The following is a 24,588-nucleotide window of genomic DNA, read 5'->3' as shown; positions in this document are numbered from 1 at the left end:
AGGCCCACACTCCCTTTCCAGATGGATAGACGGACAGCTAGACAAACAGATCCCACCTTTTTCCCCAAGGAGTTTATCATAACCATGCTGTACATGGTTCTCACCCTGCCTATTTTATCCTCAGAAGAATTGTATGGGACAGGTTATCCTAAGAGACTGTGGCTGGCCCAGCATCACCCGGAGATCTGAACCCGGAGGTCTGAACCCAGCATCACCCGGTGTTTTGAACCGTTATTGCCGAGTTCTTACTCCCAACACTTAACACTCAAGATAACATTGGCTGAACGTTATAAGAAGAAATAATAGTTCAGTTATGATCCCATTCTTGTCTGTCTGACTGAATGAAATAAAAATCCATTTTTGAACTGTTGGACAGATGCAATAAATACAGCAAATATATACAGTGGTACCTCGGGTTACATACGCTTCAGGTTACAGACTCTGCTAACCCAGAAATAGTACCTCGGGTTAAGAACTTTGCTTCAGGATAAGAACAGAATCATGCTCCGGCAGTGCAGCAGCAGCAGAATGCCCCATTAGCTAAAGTGGTGCTTCAGGTTAAGAACAGTTTCAGGTTAAGAACGGACCTCCGGAATGAATTAAGTACTTAACCCGAGGTACCACTGTATGGGACGTGGGTGGCGCTGTGGGTAAAACCTCAGCGCCTAGGACTTGCCGATCGCATGGTCGGTGGTTTGAATCGCTGTGGCGGGGTGAGCTTCCGTCTTTCAGTCCCAGCTCCTGCCCAACTAGCAGTTTGAAAGCACTCTGAAGTGCAAGTAGATAAATAGGTACCGCTTTATAGCGGGAAGGTAAACAGCATTTCCGTGTGCTGCGCTGGTGCTGGCTCGCCAGATGCAGCTTAGTCACGCTGGCCACGTGACCTGGAAGTGTCTGCGGACAGCGCTGGCTCCCGGCCTCTAGAGTGAGATGAGCGCACAACCCTAGAGTCTGTCAAGACTGGCCCGTATGGGCAGGGGTACCTTTACCTTTACCACTGTATGGCATGTGAGGCAGCCACGGTGTTAATCAGCATGGTGGACACCAAAATTACTTTACACCACACTATCCCTGAAACACAGGGAGGCACAGAAACTGTATACAACAATAGTATTGTGTTTAGAACTATTAAGCTTGTAGAGTAATAGAGAGGAAACAATAACTTGCAAAAGGTAAATTCTGCGAAGTAAATCTTGTCAGGTAAATTGCCATTTTCAAATTACTTATACATTATTTATATACACAACAAATCCTGGAAATACCTTCCTTATCCTCCTGTGTTTTCTCACATTGCCCCAAAGGTGTTACTGTCCTGATTTTTCTTTTGGCTACCTTCTGAATATGTTGCCTTCCTAACCTTCCTGGACGTGGCCTGCCTGACCTTTGTTTTAGTTCCTCTCTCCTGTAGCTGACCTTGATGACTGTCCTTGTGGACCTGAGGTCTTTTGGTTTGCTCTTTAATGTGTGACCTTCCTGACCTTGTAATGTTAAAAATAAATAAAACCACCCAGTGTGTTTCTTGAAAGCTTAGTATACCCTTACGTTTGCTACTGGAACAACAACACCACGCATGTGTGATGGCCCCAACCCTTTGGAATTCCCACCTCTTGACAGACATTAGACAGGCACCGTCTCTGTTGTCTTTTTAGCAGTTTCTGAAGACCTTCCTCTTCCACCAGGACTTCAAAAGAGAAACCTTTCCCAATCGGCACCAGAATTGTTTTTATTATTCAATTTCCTGTTGTTTACTGCCCTGGACTCATTTGGGAGGAAGGGAAATACACCAGTCAATCAATTCCACAATAAGCAGAAGAGGATAATATATTAAGTATGATATGACACAGATTAGTGAAAAATGTTTTACAAATTGTACCACTTTAGGGTCATTAAAAAAGGTAAAGGTACCCCTGCCCGTACGGGCCAGTTGTGTCCGACTCTAGGGTTGAGTGCTCATCTCACTCTAGAGGCCGTGAGCCGGCGCCGTCCGAAGACACTTCCGGGTCACGTGGCCAGCGTGACGAAGCTGCAGCTGGTGAGCCAGCACCAGTGCAGCACACGGAGACGCCGTTTACCTTCCCGCTATAAAGCTGTACCTATTTATCTACTTGCACTTAGGGGTGCTTTCGAACTGCTAGGTGGGCAGGAGCTGGGACCGAACGATGGGAGCTCACCCCGCTGCTGGGATTCGAACCGCCAACCATACGATCAGCAAGTCCTAGGCACTGAGGTTTTACCCACAGCGCCACCCGCGTCCCTTAGGGTCATTTAGGACACCCCAATACATAACAGGGCTGGTTAAAATTTGAATCCAGAGTTTGAATCAATGAAGGAATAATTTAACTATGGATACTATTAAACTCAAATGATAAGTCTTAATTCCAGTTGCCTTCAGTGGAAGGGATGTTAAGTATCTTCCCAACTTTCTCATTAAAGTCAATGAGACTTTGTGGATGGCAATATGCCCCTGAATGCCAATTTCTGGGAATCACAAGTTGGGAGCGTTCTTCTGAGCTTGGATCCAACTGCTGAGATATCTACAGGCATCCAGTTGTCCACTGTGAGAGCAGCATGCTGGACTAGATGAGCCATTGGCCTGATTAAGCAGGATATTCTTGCGTTCTTAGGTACTTAACAACCCAAACTTTAGCTGGAAGGTGTCCTATATTAAGTGAAAGATCTGTTCTTTGCTGCACCAGTTCTATAGGCTACCAGACGTTGGTACCAGACGTCAGCAGCTGTTAGATAATACCAGAGGCCTGTAGGTTCAAAACTGGAGCTAGAAAGCACATCCTAGGTTTGGCACTGCACTTTGAGCTACTTTACACTTGAATCAATGCCAAGTTTCCCTCCAGATCACATTTTTCCAATCCTAATTTTGGTTCTCCACATTTCCACATCAGTTTAGATTTTTTTTAAAGAAAACTTTATGAAAATTCATCAGGATTTTAGTGCATTTTTTCTAAAATACACATTTCTTTAAAAATGAATTTTGCCTTATATACACATTTTTTGCAGAGCTATTTCCAGAAATGTAATGCATTTTTTCTATATTATTTTTTACTAATACATGCATCATTATACATATTTTACCCTAGTACATGCGTTTTTGTACACTTTACTTGGCTGGAAAATTATCTTGTGAAATTCAATGAGTGCAAATTTCTTGTATTGTTCCAGAAAGTGTGAACTAGGTAGGTTCACCAATAAATTGAATTTCTTTCTTGCTCATCCGCTTGTTTCCCTTGGTAGTCAGAGTTGGCTTTTGCCTTCCGATTGCCAGTTCTGTCAAGGGTGGATGTAGAATAAGGTTCCATGGAAAGAGAAACACATGCCCTCTGCTATACACCAAGGTGCTTGGCTGAGCCAGCAAGATGGATGCAGAACCCAGTCCTTCGTACCTGTGTGTATCTGTCAATAAATATATACTGGTGTGTGTGCGCCTGAGTGTGTGTGCATGTGCGCAGGCTGAGATAAAAGCTACTGTTTTAGTGGCTGGATACACTAGAAGTATATGCAATTAGGCTGACTGACAAACATCAGCATACATTATTAGATTTAAAATTCACTCCTATAATTGCTGCAGGAAATTGACTGTATCTGCAAAGCAGTCCTTGTGATACTTTGAAAATAGCATGTTTTATGTTTTCATTTGTTGCTCATAAAATGGTGTAGATCTACTTGGGGTGGGGGGTGGGATATAAATCCCAATGCTATTGAGGCCACTTATTTCTTCATCTTCATACCTATGTGCCCAAATTAGCAAAAAAATAAAAATAAAATAAAATACTCCAGTGTGAATCTAATTCATTTGTTCCTGCCAACAGAGACGGCTGAATTCTTGCAAAATTCAAATTTCTAGTCAAATTATGTTGTTTAGCCTCTCATGAATGATCTTCCTCTAGCTCTTGTTAAGTCTATTTAATTCCAGTGAAAATGCTCCAAGAGAGTGGAATCAAGTCAAGCATCAAAGCTGCCACCCATATTAGAACTAGGCCAAAATGTAGCTAAAAAGTTAGGTTTTCTTATAATTTTCTTTTTTTCCAAGCTCCCTTTGAGGTGCAGAATAACTGCTGAGAATATTCAGCAGCATCCTCCCCAATTTTACTATCTGTGAATATGGTCAAATTGTGGGTGCAGTTGTGGATCCATCTAATACATTTTAATATTGTTGTAAGAAACATGGATTCCAGCCCTCCTCTTTTAGCCCATTGTTTCTTTCACTCTTTGTTGTAAACTAACAGTATAGCCAAGGAGAAATTTCCTCAGAAGACGATTTTCTGGGAATTTTCTTCCTCGCCCCAAGTATTGGAGAATTTCTCTTAAATTCACCTACTGCAAATAGAGTGGAAAATTTGTGGCAGCTATTTTGACTCAGTCATATCATATCTTGATGAAGATGTGTTATTCCTATCAATACTATTCATACTGTATCATCCTGTATGCACTTACAAATTCGCTGTAGCTTCTTAAAGTGGGAGGTGCATCAGGACTTATTTTAAGTAATTGTTCTTCTGCAAGTCTGACCATCCTGTATGTGACATTGCTCAGTTGGTGGCAAAAGGGCTAAATCCAAATGGTAATTAACCAGAAATGAGACTTTGGGGTCTGGGGGATAGTTGGATGAACTATTTCCTGCACATAGCTACAATTCCCAGAGTTCCCTGGAAAGAAGGATTGATTGCTAAGCCACTCTGGTAACTGTAGCTATGTGAGGATAATAGGGGTCTTCTAACAACTTTCATCATCCTCAACAAGCTACAGTAACCAGGATTCTTTAGGGAAAGGCATGACTGTTTAAAGTGACATGACACTGCTTTAAATGTATAGTGCAGATAGGGCCCAAGGTTAGAACCGGCTATTTGTTCGCAGAATCCTCGTATGTTGTTATGGTACTTGATGTGAATGGCATATTTCTCTCCCTTGTGAATCTCCCTTTTGTTTTTGTTTTTGAGATTAATCAGCAGCAGACATGCATCCCGGTAGTAGGACATCAAGGACTTAATTAAAGAGGGACTTCTGTAAGGCAACTCTTCCAAATTTGGTATCTGATCTAGCCTTGGCATCAAGAGAACAATGCTGGGTGAAAAATAAGAAGTAGTATTTATGAAGCTCCATGGTAGCCACTCTGCAAATGACAGTGATGTGAATATGTCACAGATAAGCTGCAGAAGCTGCTATAACCCTAGTGGTATGGGCTTTAAAGCCATCTGGTACCCAAACACCTGCTTTCAAATAACACTTCAGAGTACAAAAGATGATCCGTTTGGACAGCTTCTGCACTGAGAGAGATCCCCCCACTGGAATTTTCTCCAAATGAAATAAACAATCTGGATGAAGTACGGGAAGGACTAGCCTTATCTAGGCAATAATCAAGCTGCTTCTTCACATTCAACCTGTTGATCAAAACCATCCCAAGTGAATCTGAAATTTGGAGAAGGGAGCCTGGCAAGAAACCAAGCTGACTCTCATGGAAATTAGAAAGTTTCTTTCCAGAAGAACTTTGGTTGCAGCAGACAAAATTGTAACCCTTTATTTTATTTTTTCTTCCCGAATAAATGAGCATAGGGGGTTAATTAGGAGGCTTGAAGTTCACTTGCCACTTGTCAGGAAGCTGCATGAGTTTATTGACAACCAGACTTAAATTCCAAAGCACTGTTGCAGCAGCAGCCAAATCCTCTGTTCGGTGATTATAAATGGACATCCTCAGAAAGGTGATAGCTATTCAGTCACACTTTCCAAGAAAGCTAAATTGAGTCAGAATTAATTACGGTCATATGCCTTTTTATCTGACTCAATATCTTGAATAATAACTTTGACTTCTATAAAACTTCCGTTTAAAAAACTGCATCCATTCTCCCTATTGATTGGTAACAAAGGGCGCCATTCAACTATGTTTTACTGAGAGTACACCCGTTAAAATTAATAAACATTACTTAGTTAGGGACATTCATTCCAATGCATCTACTTTCAGTAAAATGTAGTTGAACATCATCCAAAGTTCCATAAAGAAAGTTAAGAAATTCACCAGGGATCCCAAGATCCCTATATTTAAATTATCTACAAGACTTGTACATTAGGAAACATAGCTGTCTTACTAGGACTCAAGAACAAGATTCCTGCATTTCTAACCTGCTCTTTATTTTGGGATATCCTGGAAATGCATAATAATGAAGTGATGGATATCATCATCATTATATAACAAGTTTTTGTGGCTAGAATCATTCTCTGATAGGAAAGCAGAAACAACCAAACATGGTGCTTTCATCAGAATTTGTTTGTGTCATCAGAATTTGCTTGTGTCAACCCCTGACATCTTTTTAAAATGCTACTGTCAATTTGTAGAAACTGATTTTTAAATATTACAGCCCCCATTTGAAGGCTGCTGAAAAGTGCTTCTGCATGGTAGTGCAAAGGACATAATATTTGAAAGCCACTCTGAATGCGTAAGTCAGGGTTTCAAAGTTTTAATCAGCTCTGAGTGCCATGGATCTTGGGAACTATATGGAAATTTGGAATGTGGGGTGAGGACACGTTCTAGGAACATGAGGCAGGGTAGCAATATAAGAGACATTTGATTCTGTCCCCATTTAAAGGCAGACCCTGCCTAATTTGTACTTTCAGAAACAATACAGGAACCGGAACACAGCCATCATTTAACAGTTGTGCTTCTCTTAATTTTGCAGTGCAGTTCTTCACCCAAGTAATGTGTATGAAAATGCATAGACTAAAGTGTGAATTTCCAAGTGAAAAAAACATATACAAATGGATTATATTGGTGGGAAACTGCTTTGCAAAAATGGGTGTGCGAGTCAAAATTGCATATCATCATCAGCATAGGAGGAGGAATTCGTACGAAAGTTCTGATGAATTTTCATGAGAACTTTAAAAAACAAACCTCAAACTGTTGTGCAAATGTGGAGAACGGAACTTAATATTGGAATGATGAGAAATCAAAATGGACATATTCACCATCTCTAGGCAGGTAAGGGTGGCCCAGGGGTCTTTTGTGTTAGGTGCAGGGTCTCCATACCCTTCCCCCTTTTTCTCAGATTAATTTTATACAGACTTTGCTTTCAGAGCAGTTGGTACATTGCAAAACGAAGTGCCAGTGAGTCCCAGAAAGAGAGATAAGTCATATTAGTTCTTGGACAAAGGTAGGTGTGTGTGTGTGTGTGTGTGCGCGCGCGCAACAGCAGCAGTTGTTGCAACAGATTGCAGATGTGACACAGGGCACAATCCAGAAAACTCTATTGGCACCTCATAGTTCAGAGAAAGTCCTGAAAGCAAGAGCCAGAATTTGTTAGCCTGTTTCCCTCTGAAGTCAGCCCAAATTTCAAATCTGCAAATTACCGTATTTTTCTGCCTATAAGATGTCCCCATGTATAAGACCGCCCCATTTTGGGGGACTCAATTTTAAGAAAATGAGGGGAGATGGCCCAAAGTTGTTGAGCTTCTCCCTCCATGAAGCTGTGGGCAGGAAACACTCCCTAGATCGTTTCCTTCGCACAGCGGCATGGGGAAAATTGTGCTCCCACCAACCGGCTGGCTGGCGGGTGTGCCGCTCCCCCCCATGCCACTATCCATGTATTGGATGACCCCAGTTTTTTGACACGATTTTTGAGTCAAAAAACCTTGTCTAATACATGGAAAAATACAGTATCAAATGCAAATTTTATGCAAATTTGTGCCATGAGTCTATGACCCAAGTTGTTTAAGTACTCAGAAATGGCCCGGGCATGTAATAGCCTGTACTTTCTCCCACTTTGTCTCAAGACCAGTACTCTGGTTTCCTTGAAATATATCGGGGGGGGGGGGGAGGAATCAATTAGACCTTACTTGAGGCTCTTTCCCACCATGTAGAGTTAAGCCTATCAATGAGTGGTTAGAGGGTAGGACAAGTTTGTTTTTCTTTTACTTTCCTTACTTCCATTTATGTCTTGTTAAGCAAAGTATTGTTGATTGAAATTATTTATACAAAATGGTTGCCTTGTGTTAATTAATAAGACTTCATGCTTTTTGTACAGTGCATATATTTCTTTCTTTAAATACAATTAAACCACTACCAAAAACTAGTACAATGTAATTGCTGATCATGTATCTCTTTGTTCTAGACACTTTTATAAAAGAGTATGTATTATGTATGATGTGACCTTCAAATGTCATGGATGTGTTGTGCAATAAACTGTCAATATTTGTGGTTATAAGGTACTAGATGACTTTTACAATAATTGGAACAGCTATATTAAAAGCTCCGATCACTCAGCTGGTTAAAGAGAAAGACACAGGCCAGTGTTCATGAGGGACTTTCCTTCTGCCAAACTGTTAAATGGATAGTATTGTAAGGTGTTTAAGGAGGCTTTTGTTTGTTTGCTTTAAAAAGAATACAGCAATTTCAGCAGGGCTAGGAACAATAATTTTCGTTTCAGCAGGCACAATTTTCAGAACACGGTTTGTTCCTTAAGGGACCATGGTTGCGCCAACACCATGCATTTACACACATTTCAAGACACCCCTCCCAAATATTAATCCTGGGAACTGTAGCTTCTTAAAGGTGCTGGGAATTGTAGCTCTTTACCACTTAAAGAGCTCAGTTCCCAGTGCTCTTTAGGAGCTGAAATGTGCTTTAAATGTATGGTGTATACACAGCAAAGCTTTGTTTTTCTTTTTTGAATAAAAAAGTTACAAATGATTTTTTGCACTTTGCCGCACACCTTAAAGCAAAATGAATTGGAGAATGGGAGAGGAGGGGTGGCATCTGGTTTCTGAATTATAATAATGTTTGGATTTTCACATACTTAAAAGAAATTGGGAGGGGCATGGGTTATCATTTGCCTTTACATCCTCCTCACCCTCTATCCTGCACAAACCCTTCCATGATGAACAGGAGCACAACTTCAAGGGAAGCCAGCTTACATTTTTCGCATGGTGATACTTTCAGATCACTGTGCAGCAGAATCCAGTGTTTACAGTTCAGTCAAAGGGACAAAGGCCATCACCTGCAAGTTACGTTAAGGGTCAATTGTGTATTCCAGACTTTGGGGAGACTAAATTTTGAAAAGTCATCTGAAACTGCTTGGCAACTTGACCATGAAACAAGCCAACAGATTGCAATTTATAATACATGTTGCCCACTTTTACTCATTTAACCTCAATTCTGTCAGTTGCACAATGGCTCATAGGATCCGACTAGAAGATCCAAGCCCAAAATGTTGCTGTAGACATAGTAAGTAGCTGTTGGTACTGTTTAAGCTACCTTACTACCAGATCAAATTGATGCATCAGGTCTTTTTAGCCACCCCACTCCTTGTGTGTGTTCAACACAAGAGGATATCTCTTGCAAATCTCATACAATTGATACTATTCTGGGCCATTCAGGTTACTTTCCAATTCTCAGTCTTTTGACTAAGACAGGCATAGACAAACTCGGCCCTCCAGATGTTTTGGGACTACAACTCCCATCATCCCTTGCTAACAGGACCAGTGGCCAGGGATGATGGGAGTTGTAGTCCCAAAACCTCTGGAGGGCCAAGTTTGCCTATGCCTGGACTAAGACATAGTACAGCACCTGAAATTTGCAAAGAAGTGCTTCAGATCTAGCAAATTACCCAGGAGAATCATGAAAAAGACTTTTTAGGCCTTTTCAGCTGCTTTCCTCCACACATTTGTGTGGATGATTTAGTGTGCTATTCCCAATAGTTGTGTGTATATCATTTCCACACTATTCCAGATCATGTGGAAGCCTGTGGGTGTACACAGAAGCTCCCAACAACAAAGGGCATGGCATCAGGCAGAGCCATGAGATGTGGTCCCACTTCCCCATGCACACACTAGTTTGTGGATGAGAACTTTTGAATAGGACTCTGCTGAGTTACAGTTCTTTTGCCTTAAGCTGCTTTCATTAAACAAAAATGTATTGGTGTCTGTGTGTGGATAGGAGACTTTTTCATATTGAGTTCTACCTGGTAGATAAGGTTGGCATCAGCTTGGAAATATATTTGCAAGGCCTGTTCCGTTAGAGTAGGACCTTTATGCATAAAGGCCAGCAGTGCAGTGAATTAAGAGGCATGGAGTATGAAAAACCCTGCCTCGTTGAGTATTTGCTATACCAGTAAATACATAACTGCATCCTTCATTCAGCAAGTCTTGCTTTCCCAGTTACTGATAAATTGTTTAGAATGTTTCCAACTTCCTTTTCCTCATGCATGAGGAAACTCTTAGCTCACTTGCAGCCTGAGAGTATTGACTATGATTATTTGAGGCTTCTATGTTGCTGCTGCTGCTCCGGGCTTCCATGAGTGGTTTTTCTATATAGAAAGTCCCATACTTCCCCTTCCTTAAATCTGATGTGTTTTCAAAGCTAGTATATCTGACACACTCACTCAGAATGCACTTCTCTGAAAAGCAATGCAGTCTGGATCTTTTGTTTGCCTGTGCCATTCAAGTGACTAACAGGAAAATCTGAAGTCTATATTTTTCACTTACCAAAAGAGCATTTTCGTATAATCTTCATTTCTAATTACACAAACAGGACAGAGCTATTTTCTCCTCATTGGCAGGGCTCTGTTCCAAATCGACTCTAAAATAGCTCTTTGTTTCAACAAATTCTTTGCCGATCCATATTAATGCTTAACAGTGTAGCATGACCATACATGGTCACTTTAAAAAAGCACCCTAAATCCTTTGATAAAATAACAAAGGCAGCAAGTTGTTAAAAGGCCCAAAATGCTTGTGTCTTTTTCAGAATATTTAATATAAGGTCGCTTGTTAAGTACCAAAAGCATTAGTTATGAGTAACTCTGACTTTAAAAAATGGAGGCAATGAAACATTTTTCGATTTCAAACAGCAGCTAAAAGCAATTTTTTTTTTTTTGCTGTTCAATACATCCAACCAGTGTTATATGATTTTTCAAGGCTGTGTATTATCATTATAACAAAGGCTGTGTACACGTTCTCATTCACTCTTGCTCCAGTGTGTTCCCAACACTGGTGTGTTTGAAGCCATGTACACATGAGGTTAGCCACAATCCATAGATAGAGAAGTTTCTTGAGAAATACTGCTGCATGATGTGTTTCCCCTAAAACCAGCTTCCATACAATCTGAAAATGTAAGGTGTGCATGTTTGAGACATCCATTGTGCATGCCCAGATGACAGCTTCATTGAGTAGGGGTTTTGGGGGGTTGTAGGCCCAGGCAATGCACATCAGGTGAAGACATGTCTGCTCCTTCTCTGATGTTTACAGCAACATAAAAAACACTACTTAAAATACATAGGGGGGGGGGCAGAATGACCTCACTGTATTATAAACTGTTAATTTGTACGTAATCTATTTTGTACTTTCCACACTGGTCCTGAAAGACCTACATTGGCTCCCAGTACGTTTCTGAGCACAATTCAAAGTGTTGGTGCTGACCTTTAAAACCATAAATGGCCTCGGCCTACTATACCAGAAGGAGCATCTCCACCCCCATTGTTCAGTCCGGACACTGAGGTCCAGCGCCCAGGGCCTTCTGGCAGTTCCCTCACTGCAAAGAGTGAGGTTACAGGGAACCAGGCATTCTCGGTAGTACTCTTCTTGGTAGTAGCGCCCACCCTGTGGAACGCCCTCCCATCAGATGTCAAAGAAATAAAAAACTATCTGACATTTAGAAGACATCTGAAGTCAGCCATGTTTAGGGAAGTTTTTAATGACTGATGTTTTAATGTATTTTAATCTTACCCAGAGTGGCTGGGGAAACCTGGCCAGATGGGCGGGGTATAAATAATTGCAATATCCAGTTGTGGCAGCCTATTTGTGCAACAGCCATTCTGCCAACAGGAATCCCATTCTTAGTGCAGCAGGATTCCTGAATCCAACAAGTATCTTTTGTTTGCAAAAGATGTCGCACAATCCCCAGCACAACTGCTGACCATTCATGCATTCCTGCTTATGAAGCAATGTCAGGATTCAAGCATCTTGCAGAAAATTGTGTTGGATCTCACCCAGTGTCTATCCCTTAGAACATGTATCTTTCATAATTTTGTGAATAATGTTTATGTACCACCAAATATAATAGTGAAAATAACAAAATTATGACTTCTTAGATTTTTCAAGATCTGACATTTCATAATAACTTTATCTCTTTCGCATGTTACTGAAAGTGGCTAATGAGGAAGAACCTTCACTTCTTATGAATCCATTATTTGGTGTGAAGCACTTTTGCTTTATGCCCACAAGGTTTGTGTATGGCTCATTCTTTGCAAGTCAAAAGAAGGAAAAGAGTGAACGAGTCACTCATACTTCCTCTTTCATCACTACCTGCAACTTGCCGAAGAGCCTAATCAATATTTCTAAAGTTGAAAAGGCTATATAATTCTTCATTTCTACCTGGAAACGACTTTTGGAAAAACATTTCATTATAATTTTGATCTCAAAAGCATTGTAGAAGGAAATGAACTTGGATATTCCACACTCAGTGCCAACTTCTATCAATTATCCCTTGAGGGTCCTCAAAATTTCAAATCCCACATGTCTTTGACCCACAAACATGGTTTTTCTACTGTGTATGTTTGTGCATGAACATTCCTAAGCTGTTGGTACATGAACATTCTAAGTTGTTGCAATCATACTCCCATAGAGCTTAATGTACTCCTACTATCCTACAGCCTGTTCCTTATAATGCCCACTTGGCTCCTTATATTGCCCCAGCTGCCTGTAATCCAGATCTGTCACTGAGTCTTGTGATGAGGGAACAACCAAAATATCTTGAACTGTGGGAAATGCCGAAGAAGCATAATGAGAGTCTTCTACCTCAATGCAGGGACATCCCCACACAATACCACATTAGGGGCCCAATTTAGTATAATTATGAATTCAGTTCAAGTATAGTACAATCTAATCTTGGGACATCTGCTCAATTCTGTTTGCTTCCTGTGTTATGACTATAGTTGCAAGACCACTGAAGAATTTCATTTGTTTGCTTTTGTGTGCTTGATTTACATTTTGACTGTGCGGCTCTTCCCCTTTATTCCTTACCTTGTTTGAGGGCAGGGAGTGTTTAACAAACTAATCAATATAGTCTTTTCTCTAGTGCCCATTACATCAGGCCTGCCCAACTGGTGATCAACCAAGCCAAATATGGCTCACCAGTTCTGTGTGGTGAATGGACTTGCAAAAAATAATAATTGGGGGGGGGGGGAAGTGTTATCAAGACAGTTGTCTCTATTCAGTTTCGTTGCTTGCAGATCATGCCGGTCTACCCTATATGACAAAACTATGAAATAATGATTTAACATATCAAAGAGTTGAGGTTTAGAAGATCAAATGAACATTTCAAATATCCCTGTCCTGCACTGATGCTGCAGTAAGTTCTTTTGATACATTCAAGGAAGCTCCTGGAAGCAGTGGCGGAGCTTCATGCTCTGGCACTGGGGGACGGAGAGCAGGCGGGGCCGGGCTGGCGTGCATCCCAGGGGCTTGGTGCTCTACCCATAGGGGTGTGGCGCGCCGCCCACGGGGCACATGGTGCCCAGTGCAGGCTGGGGGCAGCCACGATTGCACCCCGCCAGGATCGCACTGCCAGGGCGGTGCGCTCCCCCCGCATGCCTGTTCCTCTGCCAGTGCCTGGAAGGAATGGAAAGGCCTTGAGACGCCTCAGTTGCTAGTCTAATAATAGTTGCTTTGTATGTTTCTGTTTGTATTATTGCCTGTTCATATTTTAAACATATTTTACACAGGCTTTAAACACCCCTGTGCTGATACATGGATATTTTCTTGGAATAGCTCGCACTGTGTTAGTAAGGGTATTTAAAATTGCTGCCTGAATTACTTAAATAAGAGTGCAATCCTATACCTGCTTATTCAGAAATATGTCCCGCTTTGTTCAATGGGGGCTTACTTCCTTGTAGCTGTGTTTAGAATTGCAACACAAATCATCAACATCATCATCAACATCATTACCATCTGATTTGTATGCCACCTTTCTGTACTTAGAACCATGCTCAAAGCAGCTTACAACATGAAATGATTTACATAATTACAAAAGTAGTCATAAACAATAAATGAAGCATATCATAAATAAATTGAATATTGGGAGTGAAAGTACTGAGTTCTGTGGAAAGAGAATGATGAAAAGTTTCAAACCTGTAGTATTCATTGACCACGTAGAGCTATTCATTCAGGTAGCTGCAACTTCCAGCAATTTAGAGAAGGTGGTGTATTTATGTGAAAGAGAGTCAGAGAGACAGGCCAAAAGAAAGCCCTCAACACAGCTTTAAAACCTCATGAATGTGCTCTCTGTGGGGAAAAAAAGTCCTTATAGGTATGGCCCCACTGGAGGAGCTATCTACTGTATGTCTACTTAAATCTAAAGGACAACTCTTCAGACCACCCACACGTTGCGCTGCCTTGTTGTTTTCAGTTTGCTTTTTCGGAGGGATTAGTTTTAAACTCCACAGCCTTCTAGCTTCACCAAAAGAAGAAGAAGAAGAGGGGAGGGGGGGGAAATCAGTTTTGTGTAAAGTGAAAATTAGTCTCTTAAATCTGCAAAGCGAGCTGTTTATCTTACAAATTTATTCTTTTTTTTATTGGGCCACACATACCCTAGATAGAAAGATAAAAGAGAAATGTCTAACAAGCTGTCATTAAGAATGACATCTAGCAAAACATAACTAGTACTTTTATTCTGTAAATTCATCATGAGTGGCTTGTTAGCTTTAGCTATCTGTTGATATGGGCTGTCCGCCTTTTTTGCACTCTGTTTATCACAGTCAATATATATATAAAATTGCCTTCACACAGGCATAGTTTTGCACCACATATATGCTTCCTATATCCCAGTTTTGCATCTCAGTGTAATTTTCTCTCTTGAATTCCATATGCAATACTGTGTAAATACTGTGACAATTAGAAGTCCTTGAGGAATTGAGAAATATAAAATAGCCTCTCTCCATGTCTGCTTGAAAGACCACATAGATTCTGCATTATGTTACTCTTAAATCCTGTGAATAATTAAAAATGTCTGTTGCTAGCTTTCTAACATATACTTTGTGTTATAACTGGCTAGCATTTCAAGCAGAACACTCAGAGAATCCTAATCAGCCATATATTTATTTTATTAACTTGTTCACTTTATCTTAAAAAACAAACCTAAACTTATTCTTGTTCAGCAAAAGTTCATGACTATCTGTGATTCCTTCAGTAGGTGTTTTAATCACATGACATAACTGGAAAGGCATTTGTTTTCATTTTCATTTGTTATTTAAGAAACCTATCCATTAAGTCCACATAAGTATCCCTTTGCTGTATTTCTTGTTACTAATTCTCTCTCTCTCTGGTTCAAGGCAGAGGTTCTACTCCCCACCCCCACCCCCCTTCATGCCTTGACTCATTCCTGTCGTTTGGTGTCACTCTAAATACATCTCCAGTTAGGGATTCAGTTCACATTTAATGGGGAGCCCACCTAATTCGCACTTTCTGATACAATATGTGAAATGCAATACAGCTGTCCTTCAAAACCTGCACTTCTCTGAATTTTGCAATGCAGTTCTCCAACAAAGTGATTTGTGCAAAAATGCATGGACTAGGGTCAAGTATGCATATTAATGCACAAATTAGTGCAAACAGCACACACAAATGTTTTATTTGAGGGGAAGTTGCTTTGCAGATATGTGTATATATTAGGAGAGATTCTCACTAAAATGCTGATGAATTTTCATAAGGATTTCAAAAAGAATGCAAATAATTACAGCAACCATTCTTCTCCTGGTGCTGTACTGAGGACCCAGAAAGGCAGAGCTGGGAGACTAACTCCTCCAAGCTTTCTTGACCCAGGTCTCAGGGATGAAATGCAAGTTGGCCTCCTCACCTATGATTAAATCATAGATAATCTATTTTGACTCAACCTGGAATTCAGGAACAGACCTGTGGACAAACTGGTTAAGCCTACAAGGAACCTTTCAGAAAACAAAACCCAGAAGAGTGAAAAGGCACATAATGTCTAACTGTTCTATTCTTCAACCCACCTCAAATAAAATCTCCCTCATCCCACCTTTTCCTGGGTAATAGGGTCACTCCGCTCTCTTCTAGGCTATTTGATGAATTTCCTATTGCTAACATTGCCAATGAAAAATGATGCAATAGAAAGCCTTCACAGTCTTAGCTGAAAACAAACACAAAAGAAAACTTTGCATACCCACAGCTAAAATATAAAAAACCCCACCTGCAGCCAAAGCATGCTGCTATCACCCTCTTCTCTTCTTCAGGGACTGTCACATATTCCTCTTGATTACTTCTGAACACAGATGTGAGAAATCACCACCAGCACACCAGCGCTTTCAGAAGAAAAGACACTTCTTAGCGTTCTCCTTTCCCATTTTCAGAATGAGATGAATTAATTCAGACACAGCTGAAAATTCAGTGGAAAGAACTAGAGGGAAAGTGCCCCCAACCCTGTGTGGGGTATCTATCTCTGGAGGCCTAGGGAAAATCCATTCGGAATCTTCCCATTGCCCTGCAGTGAGGTTTTTATTCAGGCTTAAGTATCCAGGTAAATTACCATGGACATTCTCTGGGATTATGAAGACAACTCCCGTCATAGAAGGTGAGCTGGATCATTGATCCAACCAGCTCCATACTGTCTACTCTATGGATGAGTAACCTGTGGTTGTCCTGACGTTGTTGGATGCCAACTCCCCTTAGCTCAGCCAATGGTCAGGAATGATGGGAGTTGTAGTCCAGCAACATCTGGGGCACCAAAGGCTAGCCACCACTGGCATACACTGACTAGCAGCCAGCTTCCAAGTTTTGAGGCCAGAATCTTTACCAACCCTACCATGGAGATCATGGTGGTTCAGCCAAGGACTTTTGCATGCAAGTGGCTTGGCCACTAAGTTGTATTCAATAGTCTGCGGTATTACCTGCTTTTGGTTTCCTTTTCATGCTCCTTCCAGGCTCAGCCAGTTTCAGGCCTTGATCATTTAATTTCCTGAAGTCTTATGTTCATGTTGGACCAGGACCTGGGAGACCTGGGTTCAAACCCCTACTTGGCCATGAAACTCATTGAATGACCTTGGGCCAGTCACTGCTTCTCAGCCTAACCTACTTCACAGGGTTGTTTGGGGGATTAAATGAGATTGGTGGAGCCATGTACACCACCTTTAGCTCCTTGGAGAAAAAGGTGGCATTTAAATGCAATAAATAAATAAATAAATAAATAAATAAAATATTGGGAAATCAACTGTTTTGGACTGGACAAAATTCTCACACTCGCAACCCAGGATTCATCTACCCCCACCTGTGTGATATAATAGTGACAGCATTCTCATAGAGAGCTATAACTTGTTATGGTTTGTGGGCAGCCGCAAATGTAATTTCAAACAATTAGAACAAACATTGGGTGCAATTATTTCTTGAGTACCTTTAAGTCTCCTTGATTTCACCGTGAGAGATTTACGCTTGTGCTTACTCTCTCTCTCTCTCTCTTTTTTTTTTAAAAAAAAAACAATCCTTTTTAATGAATTAGGAATGTAGAATTCCTCCATCTCCTTGACATTCTATCTATTATCATTAGTAGTAGTAATAATTATAATAGTCTTCTCTGCCCTGAAAACTTTCAACAGGGACTTCTATTTTGTTCTGTATATCTTTGCATATTGATTAACAATGAACCAAATTCAATGCAGCAAAAAAAAAATCTTTAAAAAACAAAACTTTTTTTGGGATGAGAAAGTACTTAATAGGAATGAAGCAAAAGAAGAAATCAAACCAGCTGCTGACACAGCTGTTTCTTTTCTTGTCTAATTCAGTTCAGTATAAAGGTACCATATGCTGCTTAAAACGACGATGGGGAAGATGAAATAATTTAAGAGAATAACAAGAAAATACATGAATTGTCAGCATTCTGTCAGATTTAAAGAATGAAACAGACAGGTGTAGTATTGACATGTTTAGCTTTGTGTTGTGTTAGCAGTTTGAGTGAGAACAACTCCTTGACATGTGCTGAAATGATGTGAGAACACTCTCTATATTTCAGATATCGGCGACGAAGCTGGGAGATCTGCCGGAGTCCAGCAACCAGCTTTGCTGAGAGACAGGAGCCTTGGGTCTGCTATGAAAGACTGCCCTTACTGTGGGAAAACTTTCAGGACATCGCACCACTTAAAAGTTCACTTGAGGATACATACAGGTGAGATCTCCCTGTAGCATAGCGGATGTTTTATAGGGGAGAAACTAATGCACATATGGTGTTGTATTGATGTGTGGTTGCTATGAAACTGAACTGTGAACCGAGAAATCCCCAGTTCAGTTCTCACCTGCCATGTATTCAGCACAAGCAGGAACCCAGAATGTCACCAACACCCCTGGCATTCTGGGAGTGACAGTATGGATCTACCTTTGAATTGTTAGGATTGTCAATATAAAGGTGTGAAGCACTCTGCATTTTTTAAAGAGTGCTGAGCCAAATCTTCAGGAGTTTAGATTTTCACCCTGGGCTTCCCGTGCTCAGAAAAGGATAGTCTTGTGTTGAACAGTTAAGAATATCAAATGTGTTTCTTTGTTCATTTCCTGGGCCCTAATCAGAGCACAGACTTGTGCAAAGGTGCCCAAAGGCTGTTTTTTACAAAATAGTTTTTGCTCCAGGAAACTCTGTAGCCACGAGCTATCCCACAGGGCACAGCTCAGGGAAGCTCCTAGCGAATTAGCTCAGAGACTGCACAGTTCCCTGGAGTCTCCAAGCCAGCTTTTCACACACTTCCTTCTAGTGTCAAAGACTTGGATGGGAAATGGGCAATTTTTTGTAACATATTACTGCAACATTAACGAAAGCAAAAATGAAATTAAAAAGGTGGTTTTGTCTCAGCTCTAGAAATGCTATACAAAGTGTTTACCATGAATAAAAGAGTGCCTAGTTTGGACTTTCTTAATAAACACACAAACCATATTTAATTTATTTATAAAACTTCTATACTGCTATTCTGTTTGGAAAATATACAGAGCAGTGTGCAATAATAGCAAAAATGTTTACATTTGAGAACACACATGTTCAAGGCATTAAATGCGTAAGGCAAAAATACTCAAGGCAAGAAAAATCACCAAGGAATAGCTCCAAGGCATTCAAAACTGATGGTTGCCTATTCCCAAAGAAAAGTAGTCTGCTGCACTTTGCCATGTTTTCCACAATTTTCAGAGTTCCTTGTCTGGGTATGATGTGCAGTCGCCCACAACCATATTAGGGCACCTGTTTTCTAGGTAAAAAAGAAGTGCTTTTAATATAATGATTTCAGGGCTGACTCAGCCCTAACTTTATGGGTGTCAGAATTACAGCAGCATATCCCAGTTCCATAGCACTCTGGTGTTATTAGTTAATAAGCACCCAACACAAGGAAACACTTAACAAACTGCCAAGAAGATTATTATTTATTACATTTGTCAGTGACTTTATACAAGGAGAAATTCTCAAAGCCGTTTGTTAAGTTAAAATGCAACAAATAAAAGCAATTTAAAACCAGAAAAATATATAGTATGTAACAAAATGAACCATAAAAAATACACAGAACTCTCCTCTAGTAACCTATTGATAAGGACAAGTCCTACCCACTCCACTAGAAGACAATCACTACCGTAGGAGGCAACTTAATTACCAAAGACCTGATTAAGCAAATCAGCCTTAGCTTGGTGCTGAAAGACTAATAAGCATGGTGCTAGGCATGGAAAGGCCATTCCACAGACTGCATGGTGGGGGAACCATTGAAAATGTGTAGCCACCCTCCGCATCTCAGTCTGGATACATGGGGAAGTACCTCTGTTGAGGACTACAGGGTCCAGGCCACTCCAGATGGACAAAAATCTGTCCTTGAGGTATTGCAGTCCTGAGCGTTATAGGGTTTTAAAGATCAAAATAATCACTTTGAATTATCCCTAAAAACCTGTCCCTGGAAACTTTCTCTCCTTCTCCTGTCTCAGGATGCTGAGAATAAGCTATTGGTAGAAACTGAGACAGGATTTCTTTTTTCCAGTGGTTCATTGCACCACACAGTGACACAGTTACTTCCTACAGTACTGTCACATCAGCACAAAAAGGGGTGGCAACTGCATAGGAAGTAAGCAGGTCTAACCACATGGGGGTTTTTCATGTAGGAAACCATGACTGGAGCAGCTCCCATGCTGTGAGTATCATAACAATTAAATAAGGCCTCCATGTTGATACTTTGGAAAAGCTTGCATAGCAAGAAAGTCAGCAATCATTTATTTAAATGCTCAAAGTACTGCCCACCTCTGTAGCTTCTCTAACAATGTAACAAATTTGTAGGCAGTATGGCGATGAGCTGAAACATATAATGCAAAATAAATCCCAAAGCATTTATTGGAGATACACTAGTATAGTTGAAAAATACATGTGTGAAATATATGTTTAGGTGTATGAGTTATTTGACGTGATATAGATGTCTGAGGTCAGAACGTGAAATTGATTGGCAGTTGATGCAGAGCAGCCAGTGATGCTGAAGGCTTGCAAGCTGTTAAACTATAAATCTTAATCAGAAAGGACAGAATAAATGTTTAATCCAAGATTCATGGATGGAAATTACTTCCACAAAAGGGGCAATGACCGCTTATTTAGCCTTTGACAGTGATTAGGCAAATTCATGGTGGATGGGTCTATGAACTATTAGCTCTTAAGCTAACTAGAACATCTAGGTGCCCTGCTTGCAAACTTCTAGAGTTATCTTGTTGGGCAATGTGTGAAAGAGGATGTTGGACCTTTGGCCAGATATGGAACTTTGGCCTGATCCAGCAGGGATCTTATGAACTTCTTTATGGACATATATTTGTCTTTCTCATTCCTCCCTAAAGAAACTCCTGCATTTGATGTGTGTATGTATGGAAATCCATGGAAGGTGAAAGTTTCAGAGCCATAAACCTGGTGTGATATCTGAGCAAGTTTTCTTAGAGACTTTAAAAATTCAGAATGCCTTTGTTTTGTGGTCAGCTACAACATCATGTTGCATTTGCATACCAAGAGGTCAATGGAAGTGTTACTGAACTCCGTAAGGCCTATGCCCAAGTCTTACAGGATTGTACTGTAAGTCCCTTCAATTAAAATCAATTGAACTTTTAAGAGTAATTAATTTTAGAAGGGCCATGTTCTCTCTGTACTTGTGCTAATGGAAAATCATGAATATCCATCAAGCAATTAATTACCTGAAAAAGTAATCCAAAGATTCACTTAAAACTCAGTTAATACAATATATAAATATTTGATAATACTTTAATACTTAGGTCTAAAACAAGTGTTACTGGGGGCGGTGGGTTGGAGGGGGGAACCCTACATTTATTTATTCTTTGCATATATCTATACTCTTAATTGCAATTAGGTGATCACTTTTTTGTTTAATACACACCACTGGTTGTTATTTCAGAACCTGTCCCTTTCAATTTATGGGAAATAAATATGTTTTATTATCTATAAAAATAATGCCCTAAAACTTACTAAGAAAATTATCCTGGGAAGAAAACCTGCTATTAAAAATAAGACAATGAATTCACAGAGGCATTATACAATCTATGCAAACAACATTTGCAAAGTATTTTAAAAGCACAACAATATTAAAATAGATAAAGATCAATTTCCATTAAGTAAAGAACAAAGTATTATAAAATAATAACAAGAATATGTTGAAATGGAATGCAAGTCTTGCATGTTATAAATTTCCATGATAAACAATGTAATATCACCAATTACAAGGGTTATTAGAATTTTTAAAAACAACTTCTTATGTTCTTTGATAGAACTGGTACCAATTCTTAAACAAATGCCATATCGGTTAGTTTAGTTATTCTGGGTAAGAGTTCCTCAATTTTCTTGCAGTGCTTTACCTTCATTAAAAGTCTGGAGTGATTAAAACCAACATTTTGCTGTGTTTGGACACTGCATTAACTCAGCTGTTATTTTTGGATTTCTCAGCACCTGATGGTTAGAAAGCAATTTGGCACTAGTCAGTTTCCCAAGAATACCTGAGTGTTTGCAGGCCCATGGCTTGAATGACTCCATCCTTTTCCCAAATTCATAGGTAAGGCTGAAATATTCAACACTGGTCAGCAGCAGAAAGCCCAGGTCCTCCATAAACCCTATAGAAGAACTTCTGCATTTAGATAACTCAGCCTGCTCGTTTGTGCCTTAATCCATGGCTCTTACCACTGTAGAGGTGTCCCTCTTCTGCTGAGGACAAAGTGCCTTCAAAACAACAGTGTAGTAGTTCTTTTAAGCAGTGATACTGGGTGAGCCCTTCATGCTTGCCTGCTAGGAGCTCTTTTCATCACAGCGTTCCCTCTGTGTGACATTTCTATGCAGTCTTATTTTTCACCTGCCACTGTGGTAGCCCCAGAAAGCCTTAAAATACCCACCTGCCCTCATCTATTCCCACCTGCGGATGTAGTACTGGGCAGCTGACCTTTGGTGATACAACTCTTTCCCTTTGGGTTTTTCTCCTGCTATCCTCCTGACCACCATATTGCTGCTGTTTCCTGTAATTCCTCCCTGCTTCTTTGAAGTTAATGGGCTATGCAACATTAAACTAAAAGGAAACTATGGGATACATTATAAATTAAGTTATGTTAAATCAGGTGCCCTTTTTCAGGCCAAGGGCAACATTACTTAGTAGAAAGCTGCTGGGGGCTGTCTTCCACTACTGGCCAGGACTAGACTTACATACAAGCCATGCTCTTAATATACACAGACAATCACATAGAGAGAGGGGGACACAAATCTATTTTGCATGGAAACAGACATATATTTAATTCTCTGCTTAATTTCACCTTGCATTTTCTCCATAGACTTTGTCTTTTACAAAGTTTGTTGCAAGTGTATTGGAAAGCCTTAACGAAAACAAAAAGAACTATCCTGACTGCAAAAGGCAAAAAGGAACTTGGGAACCTCAGCAGAAGAATGCCAATAATATCAATTCACAACTGAACTTCAAGCTATTCAAGCTTTACAGTGCAACTGCACCTCTAAAACTGCATGTCTGTAATTGCAAAATGCAAAGGGGGCTTTTTGTATGTGTGCAATGACCACCAATTTTCCTCTCTGCTGAGATGTATTCTTCTTGCACCACTGCTTTTAGCAGAGGAAGACGTTTCATTCTCACACCATTTACACTGTTGAGCAGCTGATGGCAGGAGGAGATCTGAAGGGCCAGATGAGAGCCAGTTTCAGGCCCACCCAGCCCATGGGCCCAAGAGTCACCCACTTCTGTATTAAATAAATGCAGATTGCATACTCACACACACACACACACTTAAACTTACCCTTTTCAGAAAGCATGTGGAGGCAGGAATATTTGAGGGGGAAATAGCATTATGCTCCAAAAGAAGAGAGAAATTCGTCATTGAAAATCTTTTCTTCTTACATTTCAAAGTTGAGCTAAAAGGGGCTTTCTTTTATTTCTCTATATTTCTCCAGATAACTCAATCCTTAACATTGTACCGCTTGCCTTTTCCTGACTTAATGACATCCCAAACTTTTGTTGAAAATAATTGATTGAATTTAAATTTCCTTAAAAGTTTAAGAGGTAATGTTACAGTATAAATTTCCTACCAAACACTAAGTAGGGAAATATCCATTAGTGAAATTAACTACAGTTTCTAGGTAGCTAACAATGTGGCGTATACAGTAGGGCATGGCTAATGAACACTGCAGTGGGTGATATTTCATTATACAAATTAATGCTCACATTTTAATGGGAAAGTCACATAATGAATCTCAGCTTCACTGACAGCAATTAGAGACACAGATTGTCCCCTTCTGGACAAGACACTGTTTAGCAATAAGCAGCTGTGTAAAAAGTCTTCAGGTTTGCAACATATATATGCTTTGGGGGAATTGGTGTACAGTTTATATTAATGTACTGAAGCTTCAGAGCTAAGGAGCATCCATATTTATTTCTCCCAGTATTAACTATGTAAAGACCTGTAGAAAGACTAAATAAATATCCAAGATAGGATTTAAATTCAATTATATAGCTTTGCAAAAATTAAAACATTCTTCTGTCTGTTGTGCAATAGAACAGAAGGCAATATAAAACCCAGAATACAAGAGTATGGGATAATCGTATACCTTTCCTTTGTCTTTGCTTTGCATCTTTCCCAGTCACGATAGGAAGGGAGTAAAGAGATTCAGAATGCGACTGGTATTTCTGAAAAACAGATGAACTATGTGGGGAACATGTGCATGATCCAAAAATAATCCCACAGAACCTTTGATATTCCATTTGGTTTCAAAAGTGTGAAGTGAGTGATTAGAATGATAAAAGAAATTACTGAGTAGGAAGAGGCATAATAATGAACTAATTAAACCGTACTGCAGCTCTTTTCTAAAATATTCACTGTGCCATTGATAAAATGGGTTATCAATAACTGCTGCATTGATTTAAAAATCGGTTTGGTATTTTTATTACAAAATGCTCACAGAGAGACTCTTCACTGTTTATTTCAATATATGTACATAAAAATTTAAAAGCCAACCATTCTTGCTGCTGCTGCTGAATGCCACTCCTAGATGCTTTGCATGCAGAAGGCTGCAGGTTAAATCTCTTGCATCTCCAGGTAGCACTT

At 40.0% G+C, this 24,588-nt stretch overlaps 1 protein-coding gene across 5 annotated transcripts in view; it reads left to right on the top strand.

The window, feature by feature from the left end:
- The window catches only part of ZNF536 (zinc finger protein 536), a 448,938-nt gene that overhangs the window by 256,237 nt on the left and 168,113 nt on the right, over nucleotides 1-24,588 (top strand). For all 5 annotated transcript variants that reach the window (XM_083750421.1, XM_083750419.1, XM_083750420.1 and 2 more), the window contains one exon: nucleotides 18,011-18,163. In XM_083750421.1, coding sequence (XP_083606547.1) covers nucleotides 18,011-18,163 — 153 coding nt within the window. The remainder of the gene's footprint in view (nucleotides 1-18,010; nucleotides 18,164-24,588) is intronic.

Source organism: Podarcis gaigeae, assembly GCF_964106915.1.
Source record: "Podarcis gaigeae genome assembly, chromosome: 8".
Taxonomy (NCBI): Eukaryota; Metazoa; Chordata; class Lepidosauria; order Squamata; family Lacertidae; genus Podarcis; species Podarcis gaigeae.
The sequence above is the reverse complement of the archived record's forward strand: the minus strand, read 5'-3'. Positions and strand labels throughout refer to the sequence as shown.